At 34.8% G+C, this 15,807-nt stretch overlaps 4 protein-coding genes across 9 annotated transcripts; 2 read left to right on the top strand and 2 right to left on the bottom strand.

Moving 5' to 3' along the window:
* Positions 1-3,865: 3,865 nt before the first annotated feature.
* LOC125187528 lies at positions 3,866-4,598 on the top strand. Its single transcript, XM_048084133.1, has one exon. It carries the CDS (start codon positions 3,957-3,959, stop codon positions 4,500-4,502), a length of 546 nt encoding a protein of 181 aa, XP_047940090.1. The 5' UTR covers positions 3,866-3,956; the 3' UTR covers positions 4,503-4,598.
* A 595-nt stretch (positions 4,599-5,193) lies between these two features.
* On the bottom strand, positions 5,194-5,989 carry LOC125186208 (TPD1 protein homolog 1-like). Its single transcript, XM_048082556.1, has 2 exons — positions 5,904-5,989; positions 5,194-5,793 (listed from the first exon to the last, which is right to left on the bottom strand). The coding sequence occupies exons 1-2, from the start codon at positions 5,974-5,976 to the stop codon at positions 5,330-5,332; spliced, it is 537 nt and encodes a 178-aa protein (XP_047938513.1). The 5' UTR covers positions 5,977-5,989; the 3' UTR covers positions 5,194-5,329.
* A 2,181-nt stretch (positions 5,990-8,170) lies between these two features.
* On the bottom strand, positions 8,171-11,909 carry LOC125191148 (putative protein FAR1-RELATED SEQUENCE 10). Of its 3 annotated transcripts, XM_048088633.1 has the most exons (5): positions 11,783-11,909; positions 11,531-11,700; positions 11,257-11,347; positions 10,259-11,139; positions 8,171-8,483 (listed from the first exon to the last, which is right to left on the bottom strand). In XM_048088633.1, the coding sequence occupies exons 1-4, from the start codon at positions 11,900-11,902 to the stop codon at positions 10,519-10,521; spliced, it is 1,002 nt and encodes a 333-aa protein (XP_047944590.1). In that variant the 5' UTR covers positions 11,903-11,909; the 3' UTR covers positions 8,171-8,483; positions 10,259-10,518. The 3 variants fall into 3 exon arrangements, with proteins under 3 accessions (XP_047944590.1, XP_047944588.1, XP_047944589.1); XM_048088631.1 differs by having other exon boundaries at positions 11,257-11,700; XM_048088632.1 differs by having other exon boundaries at positions 10,264-11,139; positions 11,257-11,700.
* A 1,031-nt stretch (positions 11,910-12,940) lies between these two features.
* LOC125190778 (two-pore potassium channel 1-like) lies at positions 12,941-15,019 on the top strand. 4 transcript variants are annotated; one of them, XM_048088177.1, is made up of 4 exons: positions 12,941-13,127; positions 13,491-13,668; positions 13,740-14,601; positions 14,689-15,019. In XM_048088177.1, the coding sequence occupies exons 3-4, from the start codon at positions 13,787-13,789 to the stop codon at positions 14,843-14,845; spliced, it is 972 nt and encodes a 323-aa protein (XP_047944134.1). In that variant the 5' UTR covers positions 12,941-13,127; positions 13,491-13,668; positions 13,740-13,786; the 3' UTR covers positions 14,846-15,019. The 4 variants fall into 4 exon arrangements, with proteins under 4 accessions (XP_047944134.1, XP_047944135.1, XP_047944133.1 ...); XM_048088178.1 differs by lacking the exon at positions 13,491-13,668; XM_048088176.1 differs by lacking the exon at positions 13,491-13,668 and having other exon boundaries at positions 13,685-14,601.
* The last annotated feature ends 788 nt before the right edge of the window (positions 15,020-15,807 follow it).

The raw sequence follows: 15,807 nt of genomic DNA, 5'->3' as shown, positions 1-15,807 counted from the left end.
AATAATAAAAAAAAGCATATTAACAATGGTTTGTAATAAGAGTCTGGACTCTATTTCTTCTAAAAAAAAGCAAATAGAAACTATCGATCATTCCTAGTTTGATCACTAAACTTATTTTGTAAAATGCAGGAAACGTTCCGTGAATCCTATTGTCCTTCATGAAAAAAATATAATAATTAATAGTTTATATAAATAACTAAAAAATGTAATAAGATATGAAACAACACTAGTCACTTACACCGTACAGCCATGGAAAACACATTCCAAGGAACTTACATCATTTGCCTTTGCGTTTAGTCATTTCAAAAACATGCACATACCCGACTTTGATGGCTGGTGAAGTATTGCTAGGCTTTAGATTATTGAAGAATGTTAATTTCATTGTTTTAATTTTCTTCCTCTAGTAAGATCACAATATTAGGAACATATATAATCACACAAAAAGAGAGCTTAAAATAGATGACTATAAATATACTGAAAATAGTAAGAACCATACAAAAAATAAAGTCTTCTTTTATAGAAAATCCGTGATGCAGCGGAGGAGAGTCTTGTGGAAGTGAAATACTCCATAAGCTAGCAAATGGCATGTATTTATAGACAAAAAATATCAAGTCATTATTATATGGAGCAATTAATTTGACAATTTCAAAACATATATCGCACGACATGGACAACATATTCATATTCACTAAATTGTGAGTCTTAGAGAAATTAATAGTATAATCATATCATATTAATAAAAAACGCCACAACATGGAGTAATTTATTGTTTTAATTCTAAGGTAATATGGACTCTTATTTTTGTAACTGAAATAGTAAACGGACAACGGTTACATTCCATCTATTCCATTTTCTTCAATACATGGCCTAATTAGAATACATGACCTAATTATTAGTTGTAACAAAGAACAACGGTTACATTGGCACAGTCAATACAGTAGATTATGAAAGGACAATGGTTTTTTCAGTTATTGCATTAAAAGTTGACACACAAATTAAATAAATAGTTACATTCAAAATTTATAAATATTCAACATCTTGCTTAAAACTTATAAATATTGAAATCCATACCCAAAATTCATAAATATTCAAATTAAGGCCAAAACTCGCCTTTTATATATGTATAGATGTGTCTCATCCTACTTTTAACTATTTTTTATTCTAAACTAAGGGTGTGTTTGATAGCATAAGTTGGAAAATGCTAGAGAAGAAACTACATCAGAAAATAATCCAAATTATGTTGGCTTTTCTTTTTCTCGGTTATTGTTTGATACCTTTGGAAATACTATATGTTTCTTAAATAGCACTCAAGTTTGATACCCACATTAACAAATATATATATTGTGTAGACATTCTAGCCCTCAATATTTTCTATTTTTCTCCAATGTTTGTAATTCCACCAAATTGACAGTAATACAGTTCTTCAAAGATGGAGAAAAAGAGCCCTCTGTGTGAATAAATCTTCTAGAGTGGTGCTGCACAAAAACAGGCAGCCAATTTAGAGAGATAAATTCGTAGTAATTGAAATTGATGTCTTAAATTCGTGTGGTGTGGTGTGGTGCTGCGCCTCCATGACCGAAACACAAAGAGGAAAAGGGAAGAGATGGTGTTGTGATGCTACAATTCCGACGGGAAATCAAAGAGCAAAAGGGAAGTGGTGCTGCAAATCTAACCAATTATCAAAGAGAGAGAGGGAAGAGAAGTTTGTGAACTCTGCAGTTCTGAACGAAATGAAAGAGAAAAAGGGAAGAGAAAGATGGAAGAGAAGAGAGAATTGGGCATGAGAGGGATAATTTTGAAAGGCATTTATTTTCTTGACCCAAATTTGAAAGCTGGAAAACAAACCTTAGCTTCTTCACCGATAAGTTTCGTCCGAAATAGTGGTTTACATTCTTGGGCCATTGCGGGCCGGGTTATTTCGCGGGCTTCTGCTCCAAAATTGAAAATGTATCGAACATTAGAAAAGCCTAGGAAAAGGGTCTTTTCCTTGGTTTTCCTTGGCTATCAAACACACCCTAAGAGACAACATATACAACAATTCATATCATCCTTTAACTATTCACGAGTCTCACTATTTCGTATTCCCTCTGTCCCACTACAAGTGAGGCATTTTTTTGCCGTTGTTTTGCGAAGATGATAATAAAAGTTAAAGTGGAGAGAAAGTAAAGTAAGAGAGGGAATAAATATAGAAAAGAGCCGTATATACATTATTATCTTACTTACTTTACTTTATCTCTATTCTAACTATTTATTGGAGTACATCATTTTTGCAAAACAACGTCCGATTTGGAGTGCCTCACTTGTAGCGGGACAGAGGGAGTATCTTTTTATTTTATTTTTTCGAACCAATTTAATTTTTATTTAAACTTATAAAATGACATTTATTTTAAAATTAAAATTAAAATAACATAAATGAAGTGCTAAAATTACAATTTATTGAAAGTGAGAAATAACTTTTTTGATCTAAAAGAAATAGATGATAAATGAGATATTTATAGATGGTTTTATGCGATGAATTGGAAGATAAAAAAATAAAAATAAAAATTAGAAAAGTGGTAATATTTGGGAAAGTGAGATTTTTTTTAATTCGTCCATCTCTAAAACGTATGAACTCTTTCGTTTTTAGTCCGTCCCTGAAAAATACTATGAACTTTCTAATTTTGTAAACTTCTTTTTCTTTAATGAGGTGAGACTCATCCCACTAAAATTACTTTAAAAACTTTTTTTTATTTCTTTCATATTTTACCAATCATGCATTAAAATTTGTGTTGAACCAAATGTTTATATTTTTTAGGGAAAGAGAGAGTATATATATATATATTTTCTAAATTAAAAAAAAAAACAATTTTTTCCATTCTTTTTCTAAAAAAGTTTCCAACAGTAAAAACGATGTCCATTTGGGGAGAGGGGGGGCGAGTGGGCGTCATTGCCCTCTCCAAGCACGCCACATGTTCCAGGCGCATCGTATCCCCAGATAGAGCCGTGGTCTTCGCAGCGGGCGTCCCTAGCGGAGAATCGTCTGCAAACAGTGTCTCATTGTAGAGACCACGTTGCGAATGCTCTTATATCCTCAAGATAAGTTTAAGAGCTATTAATGAATTTTAATATTTATTGATCTGAAGCTTATTAATTAAAGTCATAGAATATTTAAAATAATCATGAATATTTATATTTTAAACGTAAAAGAGTAATTAAATTAAAAAGAAATCAGTAGTAGTAATTAAGGATTATATTTAAATTAGTTTTATAGTAATTATTATAGTTTTAATGATGTAATCATTCATGCAATAAATTTCATTTCTTTATAAAATAAATTTTACGGAGTATAATTAATATTCTATTCATTTTATAAAAATAATCTTCTTTTTCTATTTTTGGACGATCCGACAAAATTAATCTCCATTTTCCACTAATGTCTAATACTACTATAATTACTTTTTTTTAATAATTTTTATCGTGTAAGTAATAAAATATTTATTAAAAAGTTGATTTTTGTAAATTTATTCCCTACTTTCAAATTTATTAAGTATAATAATCAATTTTGTATCTCAATAACAATAACACTCACTTCGTTTCCTAAAAATAAATTTTTTCATGAATTTTAATATTATAAAATTAAAATTGATAAAGTAAGAGATATAAAAGAAAAAAGTGTGTTAGTTAAAAAGACACACCTCATAAATAAATTTTTTTTCCTAAAATATACTAATTAAAAGTTTCTATATTTGAAAAATGACAATAATGAAAAGAGTGAGAAAAATGGAAGATAATTATATTCACAAAATTAGCTTACTACTAAATCATTTGGAATAACGAAGCTGATATGTATGTCCACACAAAGAAATGAGAATAGATTTCATCCGCGCTATTTAGATTTAGATAAGGCAAGAAAAGAAAATCCAGCAACACCACCCATATAAATTACAATCACATCTCATCTAAAATATCCAGCAAAGATGAACACAATCAGAGTGGAGCTGCTTCACTTGAATCCCTTAAATTTGAGAAAGCAAGCTACAAATCCCCCAATTAAACCCAGACTCAATCTCACAATCCCCTCTTCAAATTATGCCAAACATTCAACAAGAAGGCGCGTCGACCTCATCGCAAAATTATCAGCATCTGACAAAGAGGAGACCGTTTCAATCGTGGGCGGCGTCGCTTTATCGGAAGAGAATTCGAGATTAATGGTGCTTGCCGCCTTATCTGTGGGAGTGGCTGTTTTTGTGATGGGATTTAGCGATGAGAGGGCGCTGGCGTTGGGGCCGGAGGGGCCGCTGATGGAGGATTTTTGGGACAACATGAGGAGATATGCACTCTACGCTTTGACGGTCAGCACCGGCGCTCTTTGGGTGCTTCTCGAGCCCATCGTTGAGTTGTTGAAGAACCCCATCTCTGCCCTTCTCCTTATCTTCATTTTTGGTGGTTCCTTTTTCATTCTCTCGCAGGTTGTTACTGCCATGATTGGCATGTCCGATTTTTCTTACGAATATAGCAACTAGATTCTTATGCAGATCTGTCTCAATATATATTACGTTACATTTTCATACTTATGTCTTGTGTTTTGCTTTTAATACTATCTCTGGAAATTTGTCACATATTTTTTTTTTCGTATGCCCTGCAATATTTGTCATATTTTACTTTTTATTACTATTTTGGTTGTAGACTGCACATGTCAATAACTTATATCTACTCACATTTTATTATAAAATTGAATAGAATACTATGTCCACGAATATGAGTTTCATTTCATTCAACACATGTTTTAAGAAATGTAAATAAAAATAGGTAGAAGAAAATTACTGGAATGTATGTCTGAATTGTATAATTAGTGTTAAATGATACGTGGTTGAAATGAGTTGGTGGAATGTATGATCTCTTTACCATTTATGGTAATTATGAACCGGGACTCCTAATCACGAACAGACCAAAATGGAAAAATGAAACTTCTATTCGCGGACAGAGGGAATATTCTATTAATTTTTTCAACTCATTTTTCATTACATTTCTTGCACAGTCTAATGGTGACAAAATTTTAAAGGACGGAGTGAGTTGTAAGATATTGTCCGTTTCCGGTCAAATCCCAACGGTTTTTCACACTTTCAAAAAATCATCATAGTAAATGTGGTTGAGATTATCCTTATATACTATTTGTAACTTTACATCCAACCGATTGAAATGATTGTGCAAGGATTCAAACAATGCACACCAGAAGTGCGATATTGTCTGTATTGATCTGATTAGCAGGCATGCAGCAACAGGAATTCACAGACTATGTTAATACTAGTAATGTTTTATTTAAAGTGGTAGTAGTAAATAAAAAAGATGATTAACAAGACACGGAGGAGACGGCAAGTGGATACTTATAGGTCTCGGCGTACTGAAAAGAAACGGTTTGGCCGGGGTAGAGAGGCTGGCCGTCGTTGACAAGGCAATCGTCATAGTTGAGGCGGCGGAAAACAGCCGGGTTGATGGTGCGGGCAGAGCTGAACCAGCCACAGCTGAGGTGGATGTCGGAAATGCTGCAGCTGTCGGAGATGCAGACGTTCTCGATGTCAACGGTGTAGGTGGGGATGCCGTTGGGGAGCGGAGTGGTTTGGCCCTGAAACACCAGTATGCTGTCCTTAGAACACTGCATCTCGCCGCCCATTCCGATGCGATCAGGCAAACCATAGTCTTGCGTGGTAATGTTGGGAGAGATGAGTAACCTTCTAGGCATGGCAGCATTACTTTCCTTGGGAAACACTATTTCATTACTGCTGTTTCGATTAACTACACCATAAATTCCAACCACTGCACCAAACACCAAATTACAGTTATTAATACTCTTCTTCAAACTAGTTTACTAATAGTAATGCATTTGTGAATGTAACATGCAATTGATGTGCAAAAAGGGATTATACCAGCCGTGAAAACAAGTGCGAAACCGCAGAGTATGTAGGCGGTCGGGTGTTGAGTTTCACCTTTGTTTCTCATGATCTGCACATAAAAAACAACAATTTAGTAGTTGGTAGTGAAGAATGAGAGTAATTTAGTACTAGTAGTTATAGTTATGTGAAGAAAGCAAGGAGAGTAAAGTAAATGCACACCTGAATAAAAAGCAGAAGAAAGGTTGATAATCGGAAGAATGGTGTGTCCACATTTTATAGCAGTCGGAACCATTGCATTAGTAATTGCAGTGAGGCACTACGTGGCTGCAATCTTCATGCCACTATACTTTAATACTCCATCAACTCTCCGCATATTGAATTTCGTAACAAATTAATGGGATGGGGCACTCTTTTTTAATACTCAATTAATTGTTATAATAATTTTTGTTTGATTTGTAATCTAGTGTATATATATGCAAGGTCTGCAGGCAAATTAAAGTATGTTACTAGTAATTTATAATTAATTTAACTATAAAAGTGGTGGTCGCCAGCCAAATAGTGGATCAGAAAATTTTGCTACTGCATTTACTCTTATCTTTTCATTTTATTGTAACAATTAACAAAGCAACCTTCTCATTAGAGGGAAGGGTGTAATTAGTATGGTTATATATGTTATCATTAATAAAATTTGGATAAGACGAATGAATTGCTCCTCAGTCCAATGCATCATTTATAGTGAATAATCTTAACGTGGCTTTGTATCAACTTTCAACATTGAAGAGAAAAAGAAAAAGAAAAACACAGACATTCCTGGACCCGCGTCATTCAATAAATATTGACTCAAGTTGGTTGGCATTCACTCTTCAATTAAATAAGTATCACCCAAGTTTAATTCGTTTCCCAATTCAAAGCATTTAATTTCTCAATTACAACGCGCAAATACTTAAATATTACTAATAAACTTCTACATTTTTAATGATTATCGCAGATTTCCCATATTGGAAATCAGGTTGGTTAAGAAATTCAACATTATAAACAAAAAATAAATTCGACGATTGCAATTTCCAGAGGATCAGAGTAGGTTTTGGACCTGGCTAGGCCTAGCTAGCTATAACCTTGAGTTGTTGTAGAAATGCACAATTTATGAAGAGCCATTTTGTTTCTATCAAAGATTGGTGAAGTGGAAATCATCAACAAATGAGATCTACATCTTAATTAGGTTAGCATGCCATTTTCTATTCACCATCTTGTAGCCTTGTCACTTGTCAGGATAGGAAATTATGCGCTTCATGTTCATAAATAGCACATTCATACAAGATCAATCATCTTTTTTATTTTTGTCCTTATTTAGATTATTCTTAAGGGTTTTTGGCTTTTTAAACTAAAACATTTCCCCGAATTTCGGTTTTTCCCATGAACTATGAGATTTGTTTTTAAAACCACGAACTTTCATTTCGTTGGAATTTTCCCCCGGCGGGTCAACGACGAAACCCGAGTTGTCTATATGTCAATTTTAATCCTATTTGTCACTAAATTAATTACTTGGATCCTATTTGACACAATAATACATACAGCCACAATTATTACATAACAAATGACAACTTTTGAATAAACAAAACACAACTTTAACATTTTGAATTATGCTATTCGGGTCGGAAATGTACTATTCGGGTTGGGTTGAGAAAATCCTAACAAAATGAAAGCTCGTGGTTTTAAAAACAAATCTCATAGTTTATGAAAAAAACCGGAATTCAGGGAAAGGTTTTGGTTTAAAAAACCAAAAACCCTATTCTTAAAAGGCTACCCCAGACGAATATCTTTGTTAGATATTTGAGGAGATATTGATGTTATGAAATATTTGATTATCAATGCCGATTCTTATCTGCAAGAGTGTAAAATTATACTACACCAATTTGGTCTTATCGATTATCTCTCTCATTTTCACTATTATTTATAGGATTGAACGCATGTTAATTTTATCGGTAGCAACCCGATTAGCCCGCTGGGCTAGCCCGAAACCCGAGCTTTTAGGATTAGGGTTGAACTTTTATAACCCGAAAAAATCACAGCCCGATTAGCCCGCACCCGATTGACCCGCAACCCGAATAGGGTTGGCCCGAAACCCGGTGAGCTGGCCCGATTGACATCCCTATCTCCAAGTAATGACAACTCGTGCGTTCTACCTTACACCAAGAAAAAAATTATTAATAGCTGTTGTAAGTTCTAAATATAATTTAAAAATATGTTCTTGTGTGATGTAGCTCATTGGTTAAGGCTTTTATTTAACATTAAAATTTGGATAAATTTTAAAGACTGTATAAAAGAAAAAAATAATGTGTTGTAAATCAGGGCTAGAATGAATCCTTCATACCCAAACATGTGTTGAAATCAGGGCTATCGTTATCTTAGAAGAAAAAACAAGCGATCACACACCTCCAGAGAGGATTTCCATGGCCGCGACCTGCCAGTAGTTTCTTCTCCTGTCCTCGGAATACTGCACCGTACTTCTCATAACAATCTTACTCCTAAATTATATGGGTGGCCTCTCATTCAGTTATTGTTCGTCTCCCATTAGTTCGTACGGTGTGCAGCACCACAACCGTGCATCTGCACCTGGAGATGAAAACAACATCAAACATGCATGATGGACTTGAATCAATGACTTCAACCAAATCAAAACAATGCAAAACCTATGATTTTTGATAGTTCAGCAATAAGCAAAATCTAGCCACCATCAAATGCCCAAAATGGTGAGAGCAAGCTTACCTATGGATCTGGATCATATAATTTGAACCTCTTACTCATTATAAACTAGTGCAAGTCAACTTGTAGATGAAAAGCAACCAATGTCCACGTCTCATTAAACTCTTCAATAAATGAGTGCTTAACAGGAAACCACTCTCAATTAGTGCTTAAGCATCATAGATTCATAGTCCACAAACCTTTGCTGCCACCCAAAAGCCAATTTAGTCTATGCATCTAGGCAACACTCTACCACAAGCAAAAGAATGACCAATAATAACAACTGAGATGACAATAGCATCCACAAGAATCAAGGTAACACCAGAAATTGTTTAGTTTATATCGATTGTACAGCCAATATAGAGTATGTAGTAAATATGTACAATCAAGTCCTTCCAAAAAACCTCTAGTGTAACCACCAAAATTTACTTTTCTATGCTATCCCTGCCAATGCTATTTAACAATTACCTTCAGAATGAATGAATGGCTCCATATTAATAAACAAGACAAAATCATGAAAGATCTCAAAGTATCTAGGCACTAACAAATAGGCTAGTTAAGAGAAACCCTTTCTTTCACACTAAATTTGAGATGGTATCAATGGTATAACTAACTAAAATAATAAAATAAGATGGAAAGAAAGAAAGGGGGAAAAACAATTTCACCCAGTTAAGTTGGCTCAAGTTCTGGTGCTGTTTTTTGCTTTTTCCTTTGTATGGTTGGTATCCACAGTCATACAAACTCATTCCATAAAAACTCATTCCAAAAGGAATCTGGTCTCAAAAGGACTGAACTAGACATTCCCTCCCTATGTGTTATTCTCAACAAACACGATATAAAACCTATGTCTAATCTGACATTATTATCCTCATCATATCAACTTTTAGAATAGTATCATTTTACTATAAAACCAAAAAAGTAAAAAATTACTAGTACTAAAATCATAATAATATGTCACATAAAAATACATCAAAATAAATAGAAACTATAAAATATTTCAACTATTTCATTTAAAAAACTTCTGTTATAATATGTAATTTAGTGAACCAATTCTTCATCGACTTTCAAAAGATTATACTTCATTCATTTCCTATCATCATTCAATTCCAGTGTTATCTCGTGCATATGAAATACCTCCTTATTATCCCAAATCATCCTTGCTGTAACACATGTTAACAAAATATAATCAACAAATAAATAGTTATTTTAAAATGCAGAGGATAACGAAAATTAGATTAAGAAGACCACAATGCAGTCAAACTGTCAAAGCAATCATAAGAAGCTCCATCTTTTCAGATACATCAAAGAAGTGTACCCAGGAAAACTACCATCTACACTAACCTCTATTAAAAAGTGCAGGGAAAAGTCCAACACACAGGAACGAGAAAAAACAGATTCTCGACACTATTTTATAAGGCGAAACTAGAACCTGAAGGGGAAAGAAAAACTAAGCATCGGACTAACAATAAAATATGAAGCAAGCAAATGGTATGCTGTGGTAGCATGGTTCTTTGTGTAAAAAAATAGACAAGATCTCAAGGTGATAATAAACAGCAGGTAAAAGAACAAAGCAGTTGTATCAGGAAAGAAACATGAACAAAAGAGCAAAGCATTAGATTTAGTTCTCCTTGTCTTAGTAAACTAACCTCACATTATCTACAAAGATGACGGATCTGGATAGGCATTATTTTTGTTGTCACTCTTTTCAACACTCGATTATGATGCACAGTGACAATCACAGATCAGGGAAACTTTCTGAGTATCCCTCCCAATTATATTTCTCTCTGATAATATTTTCGTAAGTGCTTGCAGTTCTCAGAGAATCACAGTCATCAAGGTGGAAGACAATTTCACAGAATACTCACTGTCACTACTTTCAACACTCGATTATGATGCACAGTGACAATTACAATGCATTGGTCGGTGACAGAGTGACATCTGTAATTCCTTCATCCCCAGCAGGCATATCTCTCACTTGATTCGTAAGCCTTGCAATCTCTTTAGTAAGTTCTCTATGAACAACATCAAATCTCTCCTTTGTCAGCATTGCTTCAGAGAACAAATTCCCAGTGAGAGAATGGAATTCCTTATACCACTCATCCTTCATTTTTATGTTACTTTCTCCATTGTAACAGAATAATGAGCTTTCTCGGCGCCATCGATTCAAAAGATATTTGCTTGGAAGCTGAAAATAGTTCTTAAATAACAGCACACGAAGTGCATGCCTGCACAAAATTCCAGTGGACTCAAATTGCTTGCAGGAGCAGTGAATTTGTTCATCTTCTGGTAACCATATCACAAGACGCTCAGCGTCGACCTTCTTGAAATGGTGTACAAGATATGAACCATTAGCCATTTCAGATGCAGCATACTGCATGGTTAACACCATTTCTTGTTGTAAACGGTCAAATGCAAAAGGAGTAAGAACACTACGTGCATTTTCTTCTATGGGTAAGCATGTTTTGAGATGCATATACTGTGTCTGGTCGTGCGACTTCATTCTATAATTTGATGAAAATAATCCTGTCTACAAAGTCACAAACCAGAATCTAGTTAATACATACCACAAAAGACACAGCAGAAATATCCTCAAAACTGCCCAAAATGAATGCTGAATTGTTATTTTTCTAGACTGATAACATACCTGTTCCAACAGGCCACGCAAACAGGTCTGTGTATTAATCACTTCTTTCAAAATCACATCTAAGGATTTCCAGTATGATGGAGAATCCATTCTAGCAAGAAAGCAACCCCTAATGTAAGGTAAAGACCAACACATGCGAAGAGAGAAAAGTAAAACTATGTGCTTATCTGAATTGAGTTCAAAGTTTGAAACCATCTGATTCCACCGAAATTCAAATTCATCAGTAGTTTCTAGATGGCACAACTCTTCAAACTCGTACTTAAAGCGAGAGAACCTTGGGCCAAGTGGAGGAGAGAACCAGCAGGATATCCTGGGCAGGATATTATGAAAGGAGATGACATGCTTAGTATTTGGCATTTCACTTCTGATGGCTTCTCTGAGACCAGGATCAATATCGGTTATAATTGTTTGCGGATATCTTCCTTTCATGAACCTGAGGAAAGCCTGAGTCGGCATTTAACAAGATCAGTAAAATAATCATTTGCATGTATAACATGAATGAAAAGACAATATATTCAGGGGAAACCTGTAAAGACCAAGCAAGTGACTGGGGGGTCTCGTCCTGCATCAATGCACAACCAAAGAAGAGAACTTTTCCATGGTTGTCAATGCCAAACCATGCTCCAAAAATCATACCATACACCATTGAACTATATGTCATCCAAACACTCTTAGACTGTACAGACACCATCGATGATCAATCAAAATAGACGAATTCTCATATGAATAAGACTAGCTAATTCAACTAATTCTGTAAGCCCCCAACGAAAATTGATTGTTGCAGCAACACAAACCTGAAACCATAAACAGTTCTAGAAGTCAATGAAACGAAAGAAAAAACACTCAAAAACTCAATCTTTCCTGGCCAGAGATAGATTATCGAGAAAGAAACTAGAATGGCAATGGAAGAATTCGTCAAACACCCAGAAAATATCACTATGCAAACCTCAATATCTCGATAGGTGCTTCAATCAGATTATTTTGAAAATCCAAAAGAGAAAAATAAGGAAATTGACATACCTTAAAGCATAAACAATGAAGCTTCGGATCGTTTATTCCTATTTCTCAGGAGTCAGAGGAGTAACTGAAAAATCAGAGATTGTGCCACCGGAAAAATTCGATGATAAACTCATTTTGGGCTTAATTTGGGCTGGACTTGTCCGATTCTCGCCGCAACTTATCAACTAAGGCCTAATAAGGAAATATTATTGATTTTCTTTTTAATTTAATTTACTTTTATCTTAGTATCAAAGAGTGATATTATTACTGCAACAAATACGTGGAAATGTAGGAAGAGCCACCATTCAATCTATTAGGCTAGCCGACCATTGGAGATGATCTTACCCCAGTATGACCCTTTAAAATTTAAATATTTTAGTCCCTCTTATTTCCGTATTTTATTTTCTATCAAGAACTTCCCGGATAGTACTAATTATATCGATTTAGTAGCACTTTTAAAATAATTTTTGTTGTTTTATAAATTTGCAGTGTATATAATAAGAGTGCATGCGAATTAATAAACCATTGGAGCCTTGAAAATTGAAATGCACGTGTCCCTTGACCCTCGAAATCGAAAATAAGTACTAGTAACATGCAATAAAATAACGAACTTAACGTACACGATACCAATTTGAGATTCAAACTCTGTTGAAACATCATGCATTACTCTATCCCTACTCCCATCTCCAAATATTCACTATAATTTCTAGTTTCAACAGTTATTTTTATCCTTAATTTTCCCTTATTTGATCTGTACTCTCTTCATTACACACTAACTTCCTATTTATAGCCCTTCGCCATCATATATTTCGGGTTTGCTTCTTCCCAAACAGTGCGGTTTTAATGTTCGAATCAATCTGTGGATCCATCAGGTAATTTCACATTCGATCCCCATGCAATTTCACAACTTTGTCTCTCTTTTCTTTAATTCATTTACTGTTAATGTGATTTTCATGTTTATGTATTGAACTGTTCCAAAATCATTGTGATTGCATGAAAATCATGTTGCTCTTTTCAAATTGGAATTGAAATCACTCACTTTACCCACGATTGATCACATTTACACTGAAATTAAAACTTGTTGAAATCGAATCAGGAAAAGCATAAAAGTTAGATTCTCATTATCATGTTCATATTTTTGCAATGTTAATGAATAGTAATATATAATCAACCTATACTTGCTCCTACTTTTCTTCTTCTGTTATATTTTTCTGCTAATACTTTGTATTGTTTAGGGGAAAAAAACACAAGTTCCTTTCACCATTTCTTATGGCAGACAGAAGAAACCTTAATCAAATCGCATCGTGTTAGAATGACTTATTCTGTTAACTTTTGTTGAGGCATTTGATTCTCATTGAAGCAACCAGAATCTTGTTACTGTATCCCTTGCTCTTAATGGAAATGTGAAAGCTGGTAATTTTTTAATTAGTTCTATCCTTAGAAGTCTGCAATGGCAAAGAATGAAGCTGAAAATCCATTACTAGAACAAGCTGCAGAATCTTCACACCCGTCTAGTCGAAGCAATCCCTTAATGAAGAGAAGATACCGCTCCAGCAAGACCGTTCCCGACCAAGCCTGCCCTGCAGAGCAAAGCCACTCTGCTTCACTTCAGCATCCGAACGCAATCGCTGAGAACAAGGTGGACGTAAAGCTAGTCCTAATGATCTTGTTGTCATACATCACCGCAGGAGCCCTCTGCTTCTTCCTAGTCAGGTATCAGATCAAGGGAAACAAGACTAATGGAGTTATTGATTCCATCTATCTGTGCATTGTCACCATGACAACTGTCGGATACGGAGACCTTGTTCCTGACAGCACCATGTCAAAGATGCTCGCTTGCATCTTCGTGTTTGTGGGGATGGCACTCGTTGGACTCCTCCTCAGCAAGGCGGTCGATGACATAGTTGAGAATCAGGAGATTTTCTTAGTCAGGGTGATGCACTTGCGCGACAAATGTGATACCATTGAGATGCTCAAGGAAGTTGAGACCAACAAGGTCAAGTACAAGTTCCTAACACTCCTCTTTTCACTCGTGATGTTCATGGCCGCTGGAACGCTGTTCTTGTATCAGAAAGAGGGGTTGTATTTCTTTGACGCGGTCTATTGTGTCTGCTCCACCATCACCACTCTCGGATATGGAGACAAGAGCTTCTCCACGCCTGAGGGCCGTGTATTTGCTTCCTTTTGGATACTGATGAGCACCATTTGCTTGGCTCAGTTCTTTTATTCTTTGGCTGAATTGTATACTGAACGTCGTAGGAAGTTGCTGGTGAAATGGGTGATGAATAGGAAGATAACGGCTTCTGATCTCGAGGCAGCAGATTTGGATCATGACAAAGCTGTGAGGCAAGTTTGTTGGATCACATTAATTCATCTTTTGAAATATCATCATTTTGTGTTTCCTCATGTCTAGCTTGTCTTGTTTGTTATCAGCGCGGCGGAATTTGTGGTCTATAAACTCAAGGAAATGGGGAAGATCCGGGAGGAAGACGTTGCGGTGGTGATGGAATGGTTTAAAGTTCTTGATGTTGATCACTCGGGGACACTTACGCAAACTGACTTACGGAACGCTGGAGCATCCACTTCTTAGGAGCCCAACATTGTTAGACACACACATACATAATTTTGTTTGATCATTGCTTCTTCTTATATGGTTTTAGATGGTTTTTGTCCAAGAATGATTTGAGTATAGAAGGCTCGAGGCCAAAAAGAGTGTTGTATAAAGGATTTAACAAGTTAATAAGTATGTATGTTACCTTAATTAATCACAATTTCATATCCATTTTTAAGTAACATAGCTTGATGTGTGAATATGAACTTTTGTTAATACTCCTACCATTTAAGTTCGAAATGACATTTTTGTGAGGCTGAATTTAAAATCAAAAACAAAATTAAAAATTTGAGCGTACAAATCATTAAATGAATATCCATTTTCACACAAGTACTGAGGATAGAATTAAAAAATGGATGACAATATAAATTATATTTTAGTATTTGACCAATGAATTTGCATAGAAAGAAGAATAATTTCCAACCGATTAGGTGATTCTGCAAGTATTATAAAACAATACAGATTATGCCCCATCGATTCCACTAAAAAGGCAGTTGATATGGATTTTGGGTGTGAAACGCATAATATATAGTTGAAGTAATTTATAGAGAATATTTTTTTCCAGACTGTTGATGAAGCTGATTCGCTCTACTTTAGTTAAGTTGTAAATAATGTAGTTGCCTTCTTTAAGCTTCGCTTATGCTTAATTTCAAGAATCAACTGAAACTTTTGCTTACATTTTCTTATAATTGAGAACAAATCTTTATTCTTGCTTTACAGAAATAAAGATAAATAAAGGTTAGTTGCGACTTGCGAGTGACATTGCTTTACTATCCATGGATTTTTTTCGTTATTTCGGTAAAGAGTGTTAATCTCAATAATGTTTGTATGTATAGTAGACATTATAAAAAAATTAAAAATAGTAGTAATGGAGTAGTAATGTTAATACCCTGACAAAAATAAATTGATGCAAAGGCCGCCACAAGCTGTCACAAGAATAT

Source organism: Salvia hispanica, chromosome 5 (genome assembly GCF_023119035.1).
Source record: "Salvia hispanica cultivar TCC Black 2014 chromosome 5, UniMelb_Shisp_WGS_1.0, whole genome shotgun sequence".
NCBI classification, from domain to species: domain Eukaryota; kingdom Viridiplantae; phylum Streptophyta; class Magnoliopsida; order Lamiales; family Lamiaceae; genus Salvia; species Salvia hispanica.
Note: the sequence above shows the minus strand (reverse complement) of the source record. Positions and strands in the feature narration are given on the sequence as shown.

What these genes read in the sequence shown, in the direction of transcription:
- LOC125191148 (XM_048088631.1), bottom strand. Translation starts at nt 11,902, where the DNA reads ATGGTGTATGGTATGATTTTTGGAGCATGGTTTGGCATTGACAACCAT. An exon ending in CACTTGCTTGGTCTTTACAG is followed by an intron (nt 11,701 to 11,782) that starts GTTTCCCCTGAA and finishes ATGCCGACTCAG; the next exon opens with GCTTTCCTCAGGTTCATGAA. An exon ending in TGCGTGGCCTGTTGGAACAG is followed by an intron (nt 11,140 to 11,256) that starts GTATGTTATCAG and finishes GTGACTTTGTAG; the next exon opens with ACAGGATTATTTTCATCAAA.
- LOC125190778 (XM_048088176.1), top strand. Translation starts at nt 13,706, where the DNA reads ATGGCAAAGAATGAAGCTGAAAATCCATTACTAGAACAAGCTGCAGAA. An exon ending in GATCATGACAAAGCTGTGAG is followed by an intron (nt 14,602 to 14,688) that starts GCAAGTTTGTTG and finishes GTTTGTTATCAG; the next exon opens with CGCGGCGGAATTTGTGGTCT.
- LOC125186208 (XM_048082556.1), bottom strand. Translation starts at nt 5,976, where the DNA reads ATGAGAAACAAAGGTGAAACTCAACACCCGACCGCCTACATACTCTGC. An exon ending in CGCACTTGTTTTCACGGCTG is followed by an intron (nt 5,794 to 5,903) that starts GTATAATCCCTT and finishes TGTTTGGTGCAG; the next exon opens with TGGTTGGAATTTATGGTGTA.
- LOC125187528 (XM_048084133.1), top strand. Translation starts at nt 3,957, where the DNA reads ATGAACACAATCAGAGTGGAGCTGCTTCACTTGAATCCCTTAAATTTG.